This window comes from Nyctibius grandis, chromosome 5 (assembly GCF_013368605.1).
Source record: "Nyctibius grandis isolate bNycGra1 chromosome 5, bNycGra1.pri, whole genome shotgun sequence".
NCBI classification, from domain to species: domain Eukaryota; kingdom Metazoa; phylum Chordata; class Aves; order Nyctibiiformes; family Nyctibiidae; genus Nyctibius; species Nyctibius grandis.
Window position 1 is genome coordinate 71,451,008 of NC_090662.1, and position 22,856 is coordinate 71,473,863.

The 22,856-nt window shown below is 44.8% G+C and overlaps 1 protein-coding gene across 9 annotated transcripts in view; it reads right to left on the bottom strand.

Moving 5' to 3' along the window:
* Nucleotides 1-20,816, bottom strand: part of WASHC1 (WASH complex subunit 1) — a 43,224-nt gene extending 22,408 nt beyond the window's left edge. Inside the window, exons 1-5 of one of the 9 annotated variants that reach the window (XM_068402236.1) lie at nt 19,460-19,517; nt 19,088-19,152; nt 18,490-18,571; nt 16,011-16,169; nt 9,019-9,172 (exon numbers count right to left, since the gene is read on the bottom strand). In XM_068402236.1, the coding sequence (XP_068258337.1) occupies nt 9,019-9,167 (149 nt within the window). In that variant the 5' untranslated portion in view covers nt 9,168-9,172; nt 16,011-16,169; nt 18,490-18,571; nt 19,088-19,152; nt 19,460-19,517. Of the gene's footprint in view, nt 1-9,018; nt 9,198-11,277; nt 11,568-16,010; nt 16,170-18,489; nt 18,599-19,087; nt 19,153-19,459; nt 19,518-20,553; nt 20,607-20,748 lie in introns of those variants that run through there. The other 8 variants (XM_068402233.1, XM_068402232.1, XM_068402234.1 and 5 more) reach the window with 8 other exon arrangements.
* Between the last annotated feature and the right edge of the window lie 2,040 nt (nt 20,817-22,856).

A 22,856-nucleotide genomic window follows, 5' to 3' on the forward strand; every position in this document is an offset into this window, starting at 1 on the left:
AAACAAAGTGACTTATTTGCTTCTCTTCCTCCGGGGCTGACTGAGTAGACAAAACTCATCCATACGAACAGAAAACTACTCCAACACGTGTGAGAGTCCATCGTCTGAAGCTGGTTGAAAAGGCAGAGCTATCACTTTGTACATGAAAAGAACGACAGGGCAATTGTGTTAAGAAGAGTGGGAGGGGGAGAATCAGACAATATTGCCAATCCTGTGGGCTAAGAAACCAGAAAAATGGGAACACTTCTTTTGCTGTGAGGCACACACTGAATTGTTATGATCTGCTTCTCCTTGGATATTTCCAAAGAGTAATAGCTACAGCCACTTGGGGTAAGGGGTTGGGGGGGAAGGGAATGCCTCTCTGTATGGGGAAGTTCATAAGATCTTTTCCAAATCTCTGTTAATTAACAGACACCTCCTGCCCTAATAGTTTATAGACATGACTTATTGCTGGACAAAATCTTAGCCACTCCCATCTCCCACCAAACGGATCTGGATCTTTCCAACCCACAGACATCCAGAGTACTTCAAGGAAAGGAGGTTTACTGAGCTGCACAACGAGCACAGTTTCAGTGTTCTGAAGAACCTTCTCAGGGCACCACAACAGTGGGAAGACATTAGGGAAACACACTTAACACTCCCATGCTAAAGGACTGCAGCCTTGAGACCTCTTTGCATTAGTTACTCACAGGTGTGGCTGGGAGGCCAGTCCCACCTCCGCTCTCCAGGCAGCCCTCAAAGCCCAGGTCACTGCCTGGACCCTGAATGGACACTGACATCCCACTAACCTACTGAGGGATTGGCAACACGACTGTTCACAGAATACAGCCAGACAATGCGCTGTAGCTCAACTTGTCCACTCCCTACCCTCTAAAACTCACTTCCCTATCACACCTTCCCACCATGCTCACACTGAACTGCTGCCTACCTCCAACCCAATGCTACCTTTAAGGCACCCCTGAACATTTCTGAACACCACATACAAGGGATTCACATGTTAGCATCTGTCTGAATCAGGTAGAAACTCCAAAACAACATTCAAGAGATGAGCTCAGAAAAGGTGTCAACAAGCCCATGCAGCTCTGGCTTCAGAATTAACTGAAAATAAACATGCAAAAGTTGTCGCTTGGTCCCATTTTAAAGACTTGAATTGCTCATTGGAAGAAGTCTTTTTCGCATGTGGTAAGGAGGACAGATCACCACCACTTCCATCCCCTGCCAAATTTTTTGGCTTCTTTCTCAGTGCTCTTGCTAGGCAGAAAAGCCCGCTTTAGGGTTCAGTGTGGAATACTCTTCTCACATACGTTTAGACCATTATGGATACAACATCACCATTACTGTTTCTGGATATGTTACTCTCACGCTCTAGGATATTACAACTTTCAGCCGTTTAAAACCTCACTGCATTAATGTGTCAGACAGTATTTCTGAAGTCCATAAGCCTCCACAAGCATCAGCTGGTTCAGACCCTGCTGCACTTAGCTTCAAAGAAGGTTATTTCACTGCAATTGCATAGTGCTTGAGCTCTAGGCTACTCACACACTACCTTTTCAATCCAGAAACAGTTCAGTAAGCAAAAAGTTACATCTTGTCAATAGGAGAAAGATCCTCTTGAGCTTCTACTTCTTAAAGCAGTAAAAGCAGGGGTAATTATACCTCTGTACTTTTTGTTATACAAGATAGCTTGTAAAAGTTTAAACCAATTTATAGCAGTTGGGGGGATAGAAAGTGATCCATCCTTCAACTTAGTCACACCTTTGTCCTCAAATTGACTGTGCTTTAAAATAATTGTCAGTGAAAGAAGGTAATGTTTATCAAGATAATTGCTTCTCATCTCCACAAACGGGTCTAACATTTATTTCCTTTGCGTCTTGCTGCTACAGGCTTTATTTCCATAGATGGTTTTGAAACTGGCTTTATCTGTTTTAGAACATGGGCTTTGAATAATAAACAATGGCAGCTACTACATGCGGCATCTCTCATGTTAAAATCATAGCTCTTTAAACATTTTAGAAGAGTTTTGCTGAGCCATAGGGAGTCTACAGATGGTAGTAAATTAATTTTAGCCTACAGACACATAAAAAAATGAACAAAAAGCAAAAAAAATTAAGTCAGAAAGCCACTATGAACTGCATGTGATTGAACCAAATGCTTTTTTGACTAATGATTTTCTTCAAGATGCAGAGCTCTGCTGCATGAACCCCAAAAGTTCCTATGCTATCAAGAACTTATTTTTATTAAGCATGTTATGGTTTATCACACACTCTTCCGGGACACCTCTTTTCAGGAAATCCAACTCATACAGTTGCAGCCAGCAATGGCCCTGTTACAAATGATTGGTGTTGCCATAATCAACCCTCTAGAGGCTAAGGTGGGATTTCCCCTTGCCCCTGACCAAACAAAGAAAATAAACCAAATACCTTCAAAGCAAAGTCCTCTACTGAAACAGCAATCTTGCCTCCCTCTGTTCTCCTTCGGTATCACTCCTTCACCCTTTGAGGAACAGCAAACCCTCTTGCTGGGAATGGATCTGATCTCCCCAAAGGTGCAAAAGCAGAATGAAAGTTGTCCAGAAAGGAAGGAACAGATTCAGGCCTCAGGATGGTCAAGCCGCCAAGCATATTCTGCTGGGTATTTTTCCAGCTACTGAGTTGCACTTACGTAGGCAGGTGCATCTTACACTTCCTCCTACTTTTGAATCTCTTACATGCTTTCTCAGGGAGCCTGTCTTGTCCTGTCTTTAAGGAACAGGGAGAGAATTAGCTCACAAGAACTTGAAAGCTGCTACTCAATATTGAATTTTGTTTGTTTGTACACAATACAAACAAGACACTAACCTGTCAGGGTTAAAAAAAACACACAAACTGAAATAAAACAACAAAACATATGTACCAGCTACCTAAGTTTCTCCCTACTGTTTGTCTTTCCTGTTGCACATGCCATCTGTTTTGATTAAACTGTCTCACATTTCCACTCGATATTCCACTACCATGAAAGGCCCTGTAAGAGTAGAGAGAACCCTCTCAAGAGCTCTATTAAGTCTGATATTGTTGCCTGCCTCCTTTGGCTAAGCAGCTTTAAGACCAATTCCAGAAGTGGGAGAACACCTCTCCTGCAACTTTTGCATTTTCCTTCACTTCTTTTACTACTTACAGCAAATTGATGTATCAGCAGTTTAGCATGATTGCACCTAAACCACTCATTTTATTTTTAATGACTGAGGATATGGGTAAGGCTTGTATTTTCTTTGTGCTCCTGGATGGCCATTTCAACATCCTGGACACAATATTCCATCATTTTCTTTTCAGAAGCAGAATCGAGCATTAAGAGCCCTTCTTCCCCACAGAATGTTTTCTGTAGCTAACGCAAACTCATCTCATGCTTTGAGATACATTTTGCATTAATGCTGGCACCGAGTCTTTTAGTTATTCACTAAAATGGACCACTATTTGCAGACCTGCTATTAGGTGCAAAAAGTTTATGTCTGCTTGGAGGATATTGAAGGTGAAGCACTTCAATAATTTCTTTAGATTGTTCGTTTTAAACAATGCTGAAGGCTTTACGTACAGAAGGCTACGGCTCTCCTATCAAGGTCAAGCCTGCCTTTCAATCACTTAAGGCAAAACAGATTGATCACCCTCCTTTTGGGGGAATGGGATTCAAATATAAACAGACTGCTAGTGAAAGAAACTGATGTGGAAGAACTGTTGTTAGCAGACTTAGAGCAAGGGCTTAAGTAACCATCACTACATTTAAACGGCAATGCCATAAAAAGCATCTTGCTTGCACAATCAAATTTATCATTCTGTTCCTCACCTTCAAAAGACACATTTAATCTCTGGAAGTCCAAAAGACACAGACTTTCAGCACTTTCTGAGATGAGCAAGAATCCTGTCTTGCTAATTCTCCACCATGTTTGTTTCATTTTGAAGGAATAATCTTTTAATGACTTAATACCATTTAGCCTCCTCTTTCCTACTATTCCCATTTCATTTCAAGCTGTGACAGCTCTATCTGTGCCCCTTCCCACTCGCCACTCCACTTCATGGGCTGTCAAGGCATCTGAGCTGAGCCTGGGCCTCAGACCCCGCAAGATTTTAAGCTTAGGGATTTTAGCAACATCCAGAAAGAGTTGTAATCTGGACTCCTGCAGAAGAGTCGCTACCCCTTTGCGTCTTTTTGAGGGTGTAGGTTGCTTGCTACTGCCAGCTGCCACCATCCTTCCAGGCATGCTGATCTAACCCCCGTATGTCACATCCTAAAGTCTTCCCAATAGTTTGGGAACCTTTCTCAAGCTACATCTCTACAAGCTTTCAAATTTAGCTTCCAGAGGACCATAAGAGCTAAAACAAATGAGCAGTTTCTCACAAAGCATGTGCTACACTTAAAAAAAAAAAAAATCCACATTACTTGGGCATGCCTCTACAAGAATAACCAACACCTGCAGGCAAAATTCCTCCCTGTCTTCCCCACGCTCCATGTCCTCGTGTCTGCAGGACCATCCACTCACTCCTTTACCTGACTGTTTCTGCTTAATCTTCCTGGAAGTGAATGACTGCTCCGACAGCCCCTCAAGAGAAGGGCTGAAACTAAGCTAGATCTAGCATCCTCTCTCAGATGACCTCTGGGACAACTTCAAAGTACCATGAGGTAGCTTGCTGCTTAACAAGAGCTGTATCACTCTAAAATTAAATGGAGAAAAATTGATTCCCTGTGCTACAGCCAGCGACTTGGTGTAAACTCACCTGAATGGTGACCCATCAAGATGGAGCCCTCTTGACAGCTCTCCTCCTGGTAAGATCAAACCCTTACAGCCAGCAGAGGAACAACTACAGTGCAGTGTCCAAGCTCCAAGCTGCATCACAGAGCCACAGTGCACAACAAACAACACAGTACAGCTTCAGCAAGACCCTTCGTTGCAAGTTTCCACAAACATTTAATAATACATTCCACAGACCTCCTAAATCAAGTACATTATTAAGGATATATTCAGTCACTCATTTCCATTATTGATCATTAAGACTAATCACAGTAACAAGTTTAAAATAAGGGGGGGAACACCCAAGTGCACCTCATAATTAAGGTTTTGTCTGTATTTTCAATTTCAGGACTACTTGCATCTCAACCCTGCTCCTGTCCCAAACATCCTTTAAGGCTCTGCTGCCCAGCCAGCCACTCCTTACCTTCCTTAATCACACACTTACCAGACTTCCTCCCCATGCTTAACAGCATTTCCACAGTGCTTTTGTTTTCCAACTACCACGTTCAGAAGTGTGGCTCTTAGTTAAACCTTTGTTTAATATTAAAGCCCTTTTCAAATATTTATTATGAAATTAATTTGAATGTAATTGGAAGGAACAAGAAGGATATGCCTGTTTAGCAAAATACTATTCCAAACAAGCAGAAGACAGTGAATAAAGATCTTTAAAAAGATCAACCCAGAAATTCTTCTGTAAACTGAGAAAAAGAAGCACAAGGATGAGAAATTTTGTGTACTGGACAACTTGTGGTTGGATCACAGGCAAAGGAGATCAGGACCTTGATAACAATATTCCAACCCCAAGTATTTGTTTTCTTTCTACTGCTGTAACACTCCATGAGATAACTTGCATATGCAATTTTCCACAAATCTGTTATAAAAAAGTGTACACTCTAAATAATGAACTGACATATTAGAGGTTATTAACATCTCCTGGGAACAAACACACTCCTCAGCAACTGAGAAATCCCAAAAGGCAAGCCTAGCTAACCAGGGGGGCATCTCAGGAAAGCTAAACCCATCATCTATCTGAAGTACTTATCACAACAACATTCTTGTAAAAAATTCTACAGCACACGATTCCAACAGAAGCTCTCACCCAGAAAATGCTGGTAACGATGAAACAAATAGATGAAAGACTACTGGTTAACTGAGTGTTTAAATTGGTCATTCTCCCTCCTGTGACCTGTATCAAAAGCCCTCCTTAAAAGCTCAGGAGTTAAACTCATATAGATATTATGTCAGATTGGCTATGTTAGAATATTTATGTTTTAAGCAGTAATGATATGTATTAAAATCTCAGTAGCTACAGGCAATGAATCTGATCTTTACTGCAGCTTCCACAGCAGATTAATTACATGAATTCAGTTAACATACACAAGGTTAAAACTTCCATTACTCCAAAACATAACCCTGGAAAGTACATGCAGCCTCTTGATCTACTCACTGGAGATGGTATCAGCACCAAGAGGACAGGACTTCCTAAGAGAATGGGACTGTTGACAGTACTGACCTAAGACATCAACCTGCACTGCCCAGCAGCCAAGAGCCTGCTCAGGTCAGCGTTCTCCCTCTGCAGAATGTGGTACTTTGTTGTTCTCCACGTGGAAGAGGCTGGATGGGTCCCTGCTCCCAAGGGTTAGGAATATGACAGGGAGGGACACTGAGTTACCCCCTGCTTTTTCTTAGCGATTCCAGATCACAGTCCAGGTGCACTGCTAGCAAGGTACAGAGGAGGTTTAGGTGCTATCAGTTGCTAGACCTACTCTCCAAGACTGTTCCTAGTGGGTCTGCTCCAGGTCTCAGCCACAGGTTATCTGTTTTTTGGCACCTGCACATCCCTTGATTCTCTACAAACTAATGAACTCTGCGAAGTGCCTCATTCACCATGTAGCTTGCCACAGTTAAACTTAATAGCGAGTCAGCTTGTTTGAGAGCATTTGGAAAGACGACAGCTTGGCAAAGACTTGTCTCATGGGTTATTTGCCAGATTGCCCAAACCAATGGGAGGGGGAAGAAAGCTGCTTCTTTCTCCCAATTCTCCAAATGCAAAGGTGTCTTTCGTGTGTCCCCCAGAGAAGACTGAATCCACAGGCACTTTTCACCACTGCTGCTTCTGCACAGCCACTAACTGGCCCAGGGAATGTTTCTTCTACAACCACAACAGTACCACAGTTGCCTTCAGCCAGTTTCCAAATAGAGAAAAAGCTCACCTTTCTTGCACAATGGATGGACCTGTTCATTTGAAGAATTTATACTCAATAGTCATGTCAGCAACAACTCAAAGCAGAAGCTTTGATCAGCTAACATCGAAAAAAAAGATTTAGTTGTTGAAAGATTCCTCTTTCCATAGAGAGTAAGAGACAGTCCTTCATTCCACCTTCAACAAATTACAAATAAGCTTGCCACTCTCGAAAGCACTGTACCAATCCAACTGTTCCCATAAAACAACCCCAGAACATCTGCATCTTTCTAGTACTGAAGTAATGAGTTTGACACACTCAGCTGAGTCTGCCATACTCAACAAGTTTCCTCTCCATCAACACTGCAAGCTTCTGTTTTGTGGATCAGAACAGTCAGCTTCCTCAGATAAGGCAGCTCCTTCCTAGAAATGGAAGATAGAGCTGCCTTATCGCAGGAAAGGGAAGATAAAAGGACACTCTTCACTAAGTGGCAAAGTTCTCACCTTGAAATCTTTGGCCCTTGATTGGCAAGGAACAACGAAGGTCATGGAACTTTTAATCAGATGCCTGCATAACTACTAAATCGTTATTAATTATATCAGAGAGCTGAGACCTCAGGGGAAAGGCAAAGCAAAGAGCCCAATGAAGCCTCCTCTGTTGTTGGAAAAAATCGGTAATTAAAAGTCATGAGTGCACCAAAGAGCGAGGGAACAGCATCACAGTCACTGTTCAGGACTCAGGAGTGACTTGCATACAAAACAGGAGGCTTGTCTCCCCGGGGAAATTACAGGCTACTGCGTTACAAAGCAGCCAGTAGAAGGGGGAAGAAAAAAACCAAGAGAGATGGAGAAAGAACCACTCCTGTTTTATCAATAGCTTTATTTGCCCCACAGAGAGGGACAGCACTGCCAACCAGTCCCAAGTTTGAGAGGTGCCTTCCACATGTTTCTGGCAGCTCTAGAAAGCCTTCTCCCAGCCTTGTATCATGAAGGGTTCCCGTACTGAGAAGTGCACAAAAGCAGGAGACCTTGTGTTCAACCTAATCCAGCCTACACACACCTCTGGTCCTTGCCCAGGAGCCCTTGCCCAAACAAAGACTATTCCAATTAAAAGCCTTTATTTACCTCAATGACCTGAGCTCAGCCTTAGTGACCACCCTTTCCCCGCAGGCTGCCCTTTAAAGTATCACTATCAAAAAAATCAAAGACCTTCCATTTGCCCTTGAAAAACCAAAAAACTCAAAAGAAGAAAGAATGTCAGGTAGTCACGATCCCCACTGAAACCAAAGCAAGTGCTTTTGCTAAACAGGCTATGAGAAGTTAAATGCTGATTCTGTTTCTATAACAATGATACAATACGCTGTCTCAGGGCACTGAGATATCAAAGATGGCATCGGATGAAAAAAGACACCACACTATCTACTATCATTTGCAGGCAAAACACAAGAATCTCTCTGATCTTATATAATAGGTAGTCTTTTAGATCCAGTCCCAAAGATGACCATACAGAAGAGTCGGCAAGTCTGGGCCGAATCCCTGAAGAGATCAGTTTAGATGGATTATGAGACTGTGGTGAGAAGAACACTCTCATGCGCTCAGCCCTCCCAACATACAAAAAGAGAAGTGCAAAACACCAGAAGCCCAAAGAAAACAGGTTGCAAGTCCCAGAGATCAGAACAAAGAGACATTTTCTACTCCACTGCTCCAAGTACAATGACTCAAACAGACATACCTTCAAGATACTCTAAACAAGAAAGTCTCCCATTTAAAACATGAACAAGAAGGAATAAAGGATAACTGCAGCAGAAGCAGTAATGCAATTTGTGGGAGTCTGCCACTGAATAAAAAATTAGTAACAACCAACCTCTGGCTAACTGCAGTCATTTCATAAAGCTTAACTTTGACAGACCCAAATCCAATAAACTTTTATTGAAGTGCATCTGGTCCTTCTTTATCCCTTTTCTGAACTTCCATTGCTTGCCAATGCAATGCCCTTTCACTGCTGCAACCTTAGCACAGCACTCTGTTTCCCATTGCTGAATGCTAAGCCCCCAACCCCCATGTGACAGCACCGTACCTGTTGAAGATATCGCCCGACACCTTTTGCAGATACTGAAGTGCATCTGCCACCTGCTGAACAGCCTCCTCCCTGCGTAAGTCTGGTTGGATCAGGGGGACTGAGTACGTTTGCCCTTCCAAAAAGTGCTTCTGGGCTACTGTAGCCATTGTGCCTAAAGGAAAGAGCAAATAGGTCATTACAGTAAACACACTTCCATTTTATCACAGCTTTTATTCAGGGACTTCCACTCTCTGATCCCCTAATTATTTTAGGAAAGCGTTTGCAATGGAATCGGTGAGCTGAGGAGACAGGCACAAGTAGTAAGGTTGACATATTGAATTTTTAATAAATCCAAGGCAGCTACAGTGAGGTGGGAGTCTCTTGCTTATCTGAATGCTCTTGGGAACCATTTTATTTTTAGCATGATACTTAACAAATCTCTGCTCAGTACTGTGCTGAAAACAAAGACCACACTTTGGAGCAAGGTCAGTTCAGGGTGGTGCTAAGACTTGTCAGAAATCACCTGTCCCCTCCTCCCATCCTCGTACTCCAGATGGATATATTTCAGGTCCTTCAACCCTATTAGCAAAATACAATATTTCATCTCACACTTCTGCTCCAAGAAAGACAACCACTGCTCCCTTCCAAAAACAGCAGCTATGAAATGACAGGGCATGCATATGCACACACGCCCTTGCTTCAAGTAGGTTAATGAGAGTTCTTCCATTCTGAGACTCCCAGGAGCTGCTCGTTGCTTCTGCTGACTGGATTTCCCCTTAGTAACTATCTTGAAAGAAGCCTCCTTATTTTAGGATCCTTTCACATATAAAGCCTAAACAGTCACAGAAATCTTTCAGTCATGTTCAACACATGCACCAGAGCAGCACACATGCTCCTGGATGCAGCTGGGCCAACACCACTGCTCTGTAGTTCAGCCAGGAGAAGGCTGTGCATTGCCCATGTTTCCGTCCTGTCAGCCTTGCTCACCTCTCCCTCAGCAATTCCCAAAGGATCTGTCTCCTATGCTTTTGCTCACAAAAATAATAAAAAAGTTCCTGGGGCACAGAGGAAGGTATAGAGAAGAAATCAATTTCTCTGAGCACATTAGAATCATAAACTCACAAATACATTACTGTTAAGACAGCCTGATTAATGAACAGAGTGTCCATACAGTTTTCTAACCCAAGCTCTGCTCCTAGGCCCACACAACTCCCTTCAAACTTGTTTTTTCTGTGTGTCTTGCTCATACAGACTGTAAAAAAACCCAGTCTACAGCTGCTCATTACAGGGTTTCATCATGCAGACTGCTGTACATCCGTATAAGAAAATATTCATTAAGCTGAAGAGAAGCAAAACAAAGGAGGATCAAAAAGTAAGGTATCGGAAACAGAGAGAAATATCTCAGGACACAACACATTCCCGCCATGGTACTTGGAGGTCTGCAGGAGGTAGTCCAGGGAGCACTGCTGTATGCAAGCTGTATTCCAGACTGCATGGCAGAGCAAGCTGAGAATAACATAGAAACACAGCCTATACTGGTGAAATTCACAAAATGAGAGCCTGAAGAGATAGTTACAGCATAAAACAACTGTTTAATAGGTGAAAATTAGAGGGGCCTTCACACATTTTTTAAATTCCCTATCTTGCTTCACAAAATGAAAAGATATCAGATTAGACTTGCCTGCAGCCATTCCTGTACGTTTAAGAAACACCATCCACTCTCTCTGAATTTGTCCTTTCTGATCCTACCAGAGCAGGTTAGGAAAGACTTTCTGTAAATGTGATGTGGCTGTTGCTTTGGGGTTTTTTTTTGGGGGGGTGGGGTTGGTTCGGTTTCTTTTCTTTAGTGGGGGGGAGGGTGTTTAATGATGAATCATATGAGAGGTAAAAGAAGGAGGAAACCTAGGAGCAGATAACAAATTTGCAAAATTAAGCCCAGCCACCAGAAGATCCAGCTCTGCTGCAGAAAGCCTAGACCTATTCTGCTTCACTTCACGCATCACCGGCAGCCAGACTCTGTATCCACACTCTTTAGCGGCAATGTTTGCACACTGATTAGTCTTCTTGACAGGGCCTATTCAGCAGGCAGGAAATTATTATTTAGAGTTGTAAAGCATACAAGTTAATCTGAGAGGAGTACAGCTAATTTTGAGAAGGCATTTTTTGATCTGCTGACCACAACGAAGCTTGAACCCTTTTGCTTTCGAATGTACTATTTGACTGACAATGCAGAAGAAAGTGACCACGTAACACAGGGAGTGAGCAGTTATGGGATACCTTGGCTCTGGCAGCAAAACAAGTTTACGATCCTCCCAGCCACTGGTCACAACTCTTCTGTTGCATCAATGCTGCTGATGGTTGGGATGCCTATTTTTAACTCAGATCAGTTCAATGACCCAGTTTACCACAGCCAGATAAATAGCTGTAATTGCCCAGTCATGAAACAGAGTGGGAGGCAGGCGCAAGAAGGGGACTTCTTAAACTTGCTTCATTATCAAAATCATTACTGTGTAATGGTGATCCTGCCCCGCAGGATGAGAAGGCCAAGCTTTTCACTTCTGGAGGCCAGATGAGATTTATAGAGTCCCAGTATGATTTCCCAGACTCTCACCAACCCTAATTCTCTTAGTGATCTTTCTGAAGCCAAGCTCAGTTCAGCTGCTGACTGACAGATGCCCACACTCAGAAGCAGCACTCCCCGAGCAACTACCAAACTGCTGCTTTCCTTGCACTCAGAAGCTGCAGACTGTTCTTCAGGACCCACTGCTCCCTGGCAAAGACAGGAGCACACAGTAGTGGGGAAAAGCAGGAAAAGCCCCGAGTGCTCCCGCTTGCACTGTCACAGTTCAGCTGTCAGTAAACTTCAGTTTCACAGGTTCTCAATACAGCCTCTCACACGAGCTCCAGATTCCCACCTTTCCTAGAAAAAAAATCACGTTAGAGAAATGTGGTAGACTCTGTGAGAACTGCTATCAGAGACAGATACAACAGGCAATTCTTTCTGTGCAAGGTAACAAATTAGAGATTTACAGCAAGGAAGAGGCAAAACAGTATCAGCCTTCTACATGACTAGACTTCGGCAAAATCCCACGCGACAGCTGCTGTTTATTACCTCTTGTGACCAAACTGGAGAAACAAGCCAGTTTTACAAACACTTTGAGTAAAGGCCTGACCACATGCTTAGAAAAAAAGCAGAATTGCTTCCCATAACAGACTCTGCAGGAACAAGGAAGATTTTTTAATAGGGAAAATTCAAACTGCTCCCAACAAAAGTCAGGAAGGAAAGTAAAGGCTGAATGTCACTCAGCAAGACTGAATCATCCTTTAGCTCAACCTCCAGTGCACTGAGAAGGAAGCAGTACATTTCCTTGACATGCTCCATTATCAGAATTAGGCACTACATAAAAACAAAGTGCTGCATATTAGAAATATCTCAACTCTCCCACCCTGCCCAATGGATGCCAAGCCTTCATGTAACATACAAACCAAAGGTGCAAATAAACTGTTCATATCTTAAATATGGAAGTGACTTCCAGCAACGCAACAAACTGCTGCTAGTTGTTACTCCTGAATCTTAAAGAGGGAGCTGGTGTGTTTCAGCAGAAAGTACAGTATCCTGGAATTATGACAGCAGACACAAAATACTCAAGATACTACAGTGAGAAATGGGCATATAAAACCCCAAAGCAAGTATGATTCAGAAGAGCAGATGTCAGATCACCCAAAAGATTTAATAATTAGTGGTGTGACCACCTGTGGGTCACAGAAGGCAGACAAAACAGCAACACAGCACTTTTTGTGATCAAAGCAGCTCTGGAAAAGAGTTGCAGCATCTGGGGGCTCCAGCCACTCTTTATTCAATTATTTTTTCTATGTCAACTTTCATGATCAAGATAAATGTGTTCCACTGTTATATAATAACCTCATTTGCCTTATTAAATTGCAAACAAAGAGAAAAAGGTTGTTTTCTCACTGCATCACCTGCTTACGAGTGCTATATCCTGATTTGGGAGTTCTGACTAGAGCTAGCAACTGCTCAGATTTGCAATTTTGCCTTAAGCTGTCTACACTTCTACCCTCAAGCAAGCTGGTACAAAGCCCATCAGGGCCGGTGGCTATCCCTCTGTGCCCAAAGCTGCTCTCTCCCTCTCAGTTCCAACATTCACACTAGCAAATGCTGAGCGAAACAACAGCAGCAGGAAATGCAAAATCAGCTTCCACCAGACTGTCTCACCTTTCCAAAAGACTTACACCAGGAGAGATACAGGCTGAGCACTCCAGCGTTTTCCAGTATCTGGAACCAGCTGATCATACTGTTCAGTCATCACAGGCAAGTCTAAGACTCTGATGGCTACGTAGAGATTTGCAGCTCTAAACCCAGAAAAGGAATTATACAATTCACTGCTCTAGATAGGTAGAGAAACACTCCACCTACTTTGCTCATCTCTTGGGTTACATCCCCCTGGATCCAAGAATAAAACTCTTCATGTCCACGCTAAACCCAAGAGAACTTGTTACAGAGCAGAGTCTGTAAAAGAAGCAATACTGCTCTAAGTTCTTCAGAAAATATTGCTCTATGGAGGATCGATCACCCAGATGATTATCTACAAATAAAAATACCCCACAACCTTAAAATATGTTAATTTATCAAGGGAACATAAACAAAGGCAATATTAAGAAAATAATCTCACTGCCCTCAACACAGGCAGAGACTGTAAAGCTGTTATACAAGCACTTAGCAGATGCGCACTTTCCTATGAGAGTAAAGGGAGAATAAAGCAAGCCACCAACAATACTTGCTTCCTTAACATGCTTCAAGGGATTAAAAAAAAAAGGGGGGCATTCAGGGAAGAAGAGGGCTTAAATATTTTGAAAAAAATCGGTGTGTATTCTTCAAAGATATAAAGCCTACTTCAGCAACCACTGTGCTGCTGCTTCTGTCACTGCACTGGAAAGGCAGCATGAACTAAGGGCCTTTAATTCCCACATGCAGTAACATCTCCAAGAAGAGGTGACAGGCTCTCTCTAGCCCTCTGTCTCTCCTTTGTAGGACCCTAATAAAAGATCAATGCCTTGTAGTCACCTGCAAGAATGCAGAGACCAGCAATATGCAATAAAACACAAGTCTGCATATTCCTCACCACATACCACTACCACCAGGATGGCTCCACAGTGGGAACAGACCAAGTCACAAATGAACTACAGGTTAAGATTAAACATACTCAAAACATGGAGTAGAGATAGGCTTTGGGCATAGCTTATCACAAGGCGTTGTCTCCTCTGATAGAGGAAAGTCACATGCATAACTTGGTTCAAAGTGAGAAGTCATCCCAAATTCCTCAATGACAGTAATTTCTTACATATAATACTTCTACCATGTTTACCTGGACAAATGTTGTCCCATCCTGGCTGACAATAACAGGCCTCTGTTCTTCTCACTTTCCTCTGCTCCAACCTAGTGGATCACATCAGCACATTGCTCACAATACCTACCTAAATGCAGCTTTTAGGGCTCTCAAAGCTCCCAGCTACTACAATGTCTGTTGTGTGTCTCATCACAAACTTCTACTACTGTACGCTTAACTACGGTACTCTGTAGTATTGTACTGAACATACTACTACATCATCCTCATTCTCTACTTTCAGCACACGCTTCCCTCGGAATTTCAAATCATGATCAAATCTGTGGGTATATTCAAGTCATACCTTGGTTGGGCTAGAAGCTTGCCTAGAGGCCATTCCAACAAAATACCAGAATGAACTCCTCTAAGGAAAAAATAAAAAAAACCACCAATTTTATCATCTTGCCCTCCACAGATAAAGCACGTTCCTGTCAGTTTACCAGCTGCAAAGCCAGGGAACTGTATTTTGCAGAGAGACTTAAAATGCTAGAAAAGCAAAACACATCATTGCACATGCTCCTCCTGTTAAGGGACGGGATAAGGCAGGGTGTGCACATGCACTCACACAGATGTAGACACACAACTGAAATGAAAGCTAGAAGTTGCTGACACTCAGGTGGTAAACGTAGCACAAGAGCCTAGATGTAAGTCCTATTTTATTGTGCAGCAAATGATTGTTCTGCCATGTGTTGACATTCACTGGAGGTGTTGAAATTTAGTCCTCCAGGAGAGCACAAAATAGCTAACTACCCCGGGTAGGACAGCAAGCTGTAGCTCCAGCAGTGAGATGAGAGGTTCACCACAGTCCCTCTGCTAAGCCAACTTTACCTTTTTTGCAGGGGGCAGGGAGAAGAAGGAAGGAGGAGAGAAGCACTTTGGTTAAGTTAAGAGGATGAAAAGTCTATTTATATTTTTTAATTAAACCATGTTCTACAGTGTTATTAAGCAGCAATCAAAGATGCAGATGGTACTGATTTGACTGGCAAGAGGTGCAGTGTGCTGAATATTAAGGAACTCTGCCCCTATAAATAGGCCTAATCATCATCTGAAGGCTGGAAGGCAATGATGAAAGAAAGCATTAATAAGACCATAATTAGGCCCTGTAGCAGGCTGTACTCCACCAGGGTGCTCATGTTACTAGACATCTCTTATAGTAGCATCCTCAAACTCTGTTGTAGACATTACTGCTTTGGGTCTCAAGACCTCTAGTAGCTATTTTAGACAAAGCTATGAAGAGCGGGGTTTCTCCATCTTTGGAGGGCCTGGCATTGGTTAGGATTTTATTTCCCAGGACCATTTCTGGAGCAAGAGAGCTCTCCATTCCAGCTGTCACAGCCTGCCCACTCTCAATAAGTGAATTAAACTGGGCAGCTGGAGCTCCCCAGGCACAGAGACTGGCAAGGGGTACAGTAAAGTAAGAAGCTTTAGAAGCCCTTGCTCCCCCTCTCCCTCAGAGCAGCAGGAGCACATCATGGCCACATCTGCATCAGAAAGTTAACCTAGCTACAGCTGTAAAAGCCATTTCTGCTCCTCTGCTCCAGCTTTAGAAAAAGATACTCAGTCTCATCAACCTCATACTTTTAGCCCATCCTTAAAGTATAGCATTACCTCAGAAGAACAACAACAACAAGTCCATGTAGAAAATGAATCCTACAAGGCATCTCCTGCTACATGTCGATACTTCTGAAAGTCGCTCATTGATATGGGACTGCCTGGACAGCCGAGACCTTTCCAAAAGGAGTCAGCCTTCCACATCACACCACGGCCCTGCAGAAACAGAAGAGAACTGAGGAGCCTGACCTGATACTCAGCAGGACGCGGGGGCTCGCGCTGCATTTCACACACTGCACATCCTGGCCTTGTGGGACAATATTCTGCTTGGAAATGGCAGGAGTGGATTCCATCACTGAAGCACTGAGAGCTACCAAAGGAAAAGCACTGGCCTGTCAAAAATCTCCTTCTGAAAGTGTGAGCCCAGTATTTAAGGCAGCCTCTCTCAAGAAGCCAGGGCCTGGTAACACCTTTGGGTCAGATGTATTGCTTGCAGCTACTAAAGACAGACGAAATCTATGAGCGATATGACATTAAGGCAAAGACATTATTGACGAGTAACTAAATGCATACGAATTGGAGGATGTGATTTCCCACCAGCAGCATTGTCTCTTGAATCAAATAAGCATGGGCCTGAATCAATACATCAACAGACTTGGTGATCATTCTCAAATGGAGACCCTCCCTTTCTCTAAACACTACTCAGAGCCACTTAGATTTGTTGGTTTGTCACATACTACACTGCCCTATTCCACTCAGGCTAAAGAGAAAGAATCAAAATTTGAGATCTCGGAGCCCAGCTTTACAACAGCGTATGGCAACTCCCTGGCAAACTGCAAAATACCTGACATTCAAAGATGGATCATGTAAAATCAAATGATATCAACTCTCCAAAAGACAGAATGCTATTGCATTAAATTATTTTTTAAAGAGAATCTGAAACGTTGAGACTTAAAAGAATTTAGAGGTGCACTTCAATCCTCTCAGCTCTACAAGCTAAGATGGCCTCTAAGCCATTACTGTCTTCAAGACAACCCTTCCTCTCAACGCAGACATCTGCTTTGCAAAGCATAGACAGCAGCCCCCACTGCCATGAGGCACCGAGCTGCAGCCTGTGCACCACCTTGTTGAGAAAGTCCTGTCCTCTAAGCACAGGCTGAAACTGATTGCCTTCAGCTGGATACATAAAGCTCATTTTGACAGACAGATGTTGATATCTAAAGTTAATCAGATAACCACCCCACAACTGTCACCTTCGGCATTCATCATTAATGGAGATAATCAGGTGCTCTAATGAACAATTGATCTGATTCTAAGGCAGCCATCTAAAACCAACCAAAAGCACTGTGCTAATTGCCTGCTTTCTCTTCATCTCATTATTTATTACAAAAGAAGCCTAAGGAAATAGCTTTAGCTACACCTACAATACAGACATCAAAATTAATCTGAGAATCCCAGCCCAAACATCCAGACACAGCTCTTCATTTGATTTCCTAAATGGGGGAACTTTGGTTTTGTATACCTAAAGTACACAGAAGCCACTGGCTATGCCAAAAGTCCCTTGGAGAGTCATTTCCCTGCAGTAAGTTCTCTTAAATACTCAAGTGTTTTAAAAGCAAGCTAGCTGAAACGCTGCTGTAAAGCTTCCTCCAGAACGTTCAGTTCAGAAAAATGAGTAGCTGCTCAACCTTACCCTCAGACCACAGCAACAAATACATACTTCCAAAAACATACCACTTTCCTTAAAAAAAAAAAAAAATCCAGTTAATTTTTCCCTCTAATTTTCTGGTGTGAAATCAGCTTCAGCCTCCTGCAGAGTGCCCTTAGCTGCAGATCTAACCATTGCCACATCTCGCTGCCACAAACCCCAACTAGCAATGTCCTATTTTTCACCTCCACGCCTCTGCTCCAAAGTTCTGGAGTCTTGCAGCACCCATACCTCACATGCACTGTGTTACAACAGATCCCGAGACATTTAATGGAGGCAATAACCAAACCAAACTGGCAACCAAAACAGTTCCTGCCCGTTTTCTACATTCAAAAGCAAAGACAATGCTTGCATTCCTGCAAGATGACAGGAGGGGAACTCACTCACTATAAGGAAGTGTCTTCAAGCCTGTTCACATTTGCTAGAAGGAATATCCCAACAGGATGGCCTGGATGACAGGAGCTGACAAAAAGCTGAGTCAAAAGAATGACACCTGGAGAATCAATAACCCACGAAACAAACTGCTGGATAGACTGTCTTCTGGCAAAGGTTATCTTGTGAAGGGGTCTAAGCAGAGCTGATTAGCTACAGAAATTGCTTTTTGAGTGATAAAAATGATTCTCTTCAAGCTCAAACACCACAGCCACGGGAAACATCACAATTTCAGACATAATCCTCTCTTCCTCTGCACACTATCTTTAATCTAAAAAAAATTATAAAAAAACTCTGCCTTGCTTTCAGGCTTATCTCAGTACTATTTTTCCCCAGCCCTCAATTTCTGCCCTTCTCTTTTATGGCTCAGACTGAGCATGCAGTGACTATCGTTACCTGGTATTACCAGAACCCAGAAGCCAGACGGCAGAGTGGTTCCCAGGGATTATCTGCTTCCAGTTTTCTTGCCAATGAACTCCTGAGTTGAAAGAACAGCACTTTTTATCTGAAGGAATGAAGATTTAAAAATCAGTTTAAACACCCAGAGTGACAGAAGAAGGGTTGATGCTAACACTAGCAGCCTGTGCTGCTCTGGGAGTGTCTCAGGCATTTTTCTGCCTGAGGGCTCTTTGGAGGTGTGGCTATTTCCCCCCAGCCAAAGCATCCCAAGAAGAGAGAGGCATATTCGGCAGCCTTTACATCCCAGCTTTACTACTGAGACAAGAGAAACATAATTAAATAACAGGAGAACTTATCAGCCCTTAGCTAACCTTCCTAAAAGAACGTCTAAGCAAGGGACAGTTGACCGGAGCACCTCTGATCTCCCGGAAAACCAAAATGCAGAAAGCCTCTACAAGGACATGCCAAAGACACTTTGCTTCCAGCCCTTGCCTCTGGCAAGAGCAGCACTATCTGCTCCACTTCCTTTCACTGCTCAAGGAAGGCTCCGTATTTCAGTTAACTGGCAAGAAATAGGGACAGTTTTAGCTTCTACCTCATCTACTCCAGGATAGGTCAATCCAGTCTGCAAATCACTGCCAGCAACACCCGCTGCACAACCTAAATGAAATAAATAGGTCATCTCAAGCCAACTCCTAGCTGACATTTGCTTGAATCATGTCAAATGCCACCACCACAGCTAGCACTATCCCACACTCCTTGCTGGAAGCTGCACTGTAGAAGCGAGTAGAGTCAAGAATTAGCCTACTTTCCCCAGGGATGCAAAGCCTCCTCTTCTGAAAGAGGCCTCTGGGAAAATCCAGGTGCTGTCCAACCATTCAACTCTTGAACCACACCACTTTAAAAAAACAAAAGTCGCCCTGTCACCACAACAGGAGTTCTGTTGATTACTAAAATAAATACTAACAGTGATCACCACTGCTGGATGTGGCTTCACAATGTTGACTATGTCCATCATCAGCCTTTCTTCATGTGCACAGCTAGGTCTAGTAGCCCTGTGGTCTTTTTGCTGTTGCCTCATTCATTCCTTATTTTGAACATAGAAAAAAATTAATACAAGAAATGCATCTAGTACAACAGCACTTGGGTTCACTTGCAAACACTGACACCGTGGTTTTATTTGACAGTTACATCACCGCAGCTACCAGCTTGGGAGTGAGGAACATGCCCTTCTGCAACTTAAAGGCAATCCATATTAAAACTGATTCCCCAGTACTCCAGGCAGCAAACTGTGTTGATGCACTGATGGACTAGAAGTTACGTTTGCTATAATCTGGGGTGTTCTTTGAAGTAGCTGATAGTTAACAGCAACCGATCAGTACTTGGAATAGTACTAAACCCCACAACTCTGTTACAAGCCATTCGCTAACTTTCTGGGTAAAAATCATGTAACCCACATCCTGGAGTCCTCTGACCCTCTATCTTGGGGCACCTTTTTCTCTTTTTCACGACTCCCTTCAGGCTGCAGCATCCAGCTGCCTATCCCCTCAGGGTACCTAACCTACACGGAGCGAGGGTATCCCCATCCCCAGGCCCAAAGTGCAATGTCAAGTCCGAGCGTCCCATATGCCATCGCCAACTTGAGACTTCCACGTGCCATGCCTGCCTGGCAGGGTTTACAGGCCACTTCATGGCTCCGCACTTAAGCGCCGCGTAAGTGTAACCAAAGATTTTCTGAACCCGTTATCCCACCCGAGCGGGTATCGTGTGACTGTCCCACCCGAGCGGGATCGCGTGGCTCTGTCCCACCCGAGCGGGTCAGTGTGTCTTTCGTTTCACATCATCAAGCTCTTTTTCCCCAAGAGCTGACGGGGCCCTCGACGGGCAGAGCCTGCGGCCACCAGAAGTGTTTCGTGGGTGGGTGCCAGGCCGCGGACCCCGCGGCAGCCCCTCACAGCGTCCACCGCCCCGCCCCGGCCCAACGGGAGGGCACCCCCCAAACCCCCGCTCCTCGACGAAGCTGTTCCCCTCCGCGCTGCGCTGCGGTGACACGCCCCGCACCCGGCCCTCCTCGGCGCCCTCCACCAGCACCACCGGCCCTCGGTGCCCCCGCGGGCCCGGCCAGGCCGCACCGAGCCCGCACCCGGCGCCGGGCACAGAACCGCGGGTGGGGGGGGCGGGGGGAGGGCCCGGACCCGCCCCCCGCGGCCGCGCCGAGCCCCGCGCGCGCTCTCCGCCGCGCCGCGCGCCCCTCACCTGCCGCGAGCCAGCCACGCCCCGGCGCCGAGCAGGAAGCAGCGCCCTGCACCGCTTCCGCCCCTAGCGGTCCGTCACTTCCGCCCGGTTAGGACGCCCCTGCATCTCGCGGCAGGGTCCTGAGGGCCAAGCTGGGGGCGGGGCTGCGCATGCGCGCGGTGGAGGGTGGGGCGCGGGGCGTGAGGCGCTGCGCGGCGGGGGGGCGTCGGCCATTTTGGGGGCCTGCGGCCGCCCGGCCTCTGCCCTGCACTCGGTGCTGTGGGGCCAGGTCTTGCGTCGTCTGCCCCGCCTGAAGCTCTCCCCGGTGCTGCTGCTGTCCCTTGTGCCCCAGCCTCAGCGCTGGCCTGGGCCCCAGGTGTCCTGCCAGACCCCGGTGGTGGGCAGTGGGAGCTGGGGGTCTGCCAGCCCCGTGACAGGGCACAGGCAGCCCAGGGACCCCGCCGAGTCCCCTCGGAGCATTGCTGGGTGTCTCGCGAGGGAGGTGATGGGCTTCCAGTACGCCAGAACAGCAGGGGTTTGGCAAGCAGTACCCCAGTGCTACGAGAAGAGGGTGTTGGCACAGCTCTCAGCCTTGTCCCTGCCCAAGTGTTGCAGAGTCACGGTTTGAGAGAAAAGCCCACAGATCTTTGTTTCCACATTCAGCCCTGCTGCTGTGCCTGGCTGCTTTTCTGGTCGCTGATATGAGGCGTGGCAATCAAAAGGGGGGAATCTCTGACTCATAACTTGATTGTTTTCTCTCCAGTGCTCATGTTTAGTGTTTGGCAATTTAAAAATTGACTTTATAGTGAATATTTTCTTAGATTTTTTTAAAGTACATCCTCCTAGTTCGCTCTTGTGTCCCTTTTATGCTCCACTTTACGTGCACATTCAAGCAACCAAGTTATCCAGAACAAATGTTCATGGAAAGTGAGTTTCAGGAGTGCATCTGTACATACTAAAACCACATTTCAAAGGGATATGTGCTACACATGACAGAGGTATTTGCATGCTCATCCACTTTAGGATCAGAAACAATTCCTCAAGACTTATTTAAACAGTTACAACTTAACGCTATTTGAACAGCAAATACCAGTTTTTGAATGCATGCAGGGAACATTTGTGATTGATAATGTAGCATTAAAAACGGTGGAGAAGGAAAAAAATGAGGCAAGCAAGCCTCTTCAAACAGTGAATGCACTTGAAGACAGCAGGACCCGCTCATGCATATTCAACTCGGGGGGAAAAAGGGTAAATCCATTGCATAAATTACCTGTTGTAGATTCTTTGTTCAGTCCCACCCCTTTGCAGGGGGAAGCGCGTACTGAAGCGGGGGAGTGGTGTTAGACCCGGTGTAGTTGGAAAGGAGATCAGGAGCCAGCAGCAGTGGCTTCCCTGTTTGAGAGCCTGCAGGAGGGTGCAGTGCTTGCCCCGGTGATGTTTTAATGATGGGCCTGGTAAGACCCATCAGTACGAAGAGTGTTAAGGGCACAAGGCCTAAGAGCTAAGGGCCAGGGTAAGAGCTACTGAAACTCTCTGTAAGGGAAGACAATTATGAGGAATAAAAAATCCTGCCAAAAACTCAAAGCAGACAAAAAAGCAGATCTAGCCGAGTCTGAGCAAGGAGCGTGTGTGTGGGTGTCAGGACCTGTCAAAAACAAAATAGGGAAGCGGATGTAAGCAGCAATAATCCAATCTATTCTGATCCATATTTATTTATATACTGCTGACGGAAAGGTCTCCAAATGCTTCCGCTGCTGGGATAAAAATCCAATTCAATGCCTTTATAAAATTCAAGAGAAAGCAAGAAGTGATGGCAGACTGACGCAGTCCCTTCCCATGTCTCCCTCCCAGCCACCTTGAGGAAGAGGAGCCAGCAGGTTTGCAAAATCCATCATTAAAAGGCAAAAAGAGAGCTAAAAGAGAGAAAGAAAGGGAAGACGGTGAGTCTTGGGCTGGGCGGGCAGAGAGGTGATGGGGCGGCAGGGATATAGCGAGCCCCACGTGAGAAGCGATAGCAGGGTAGCAGTGGGGTGGACAAAGCACCAGGAAGAATCTGGTAGCGGGCGAGAGGCTGTAAATTGTAGTGAACTCCTGTGTAACCCTGTCATATATCAACCTGTGCAGACAAG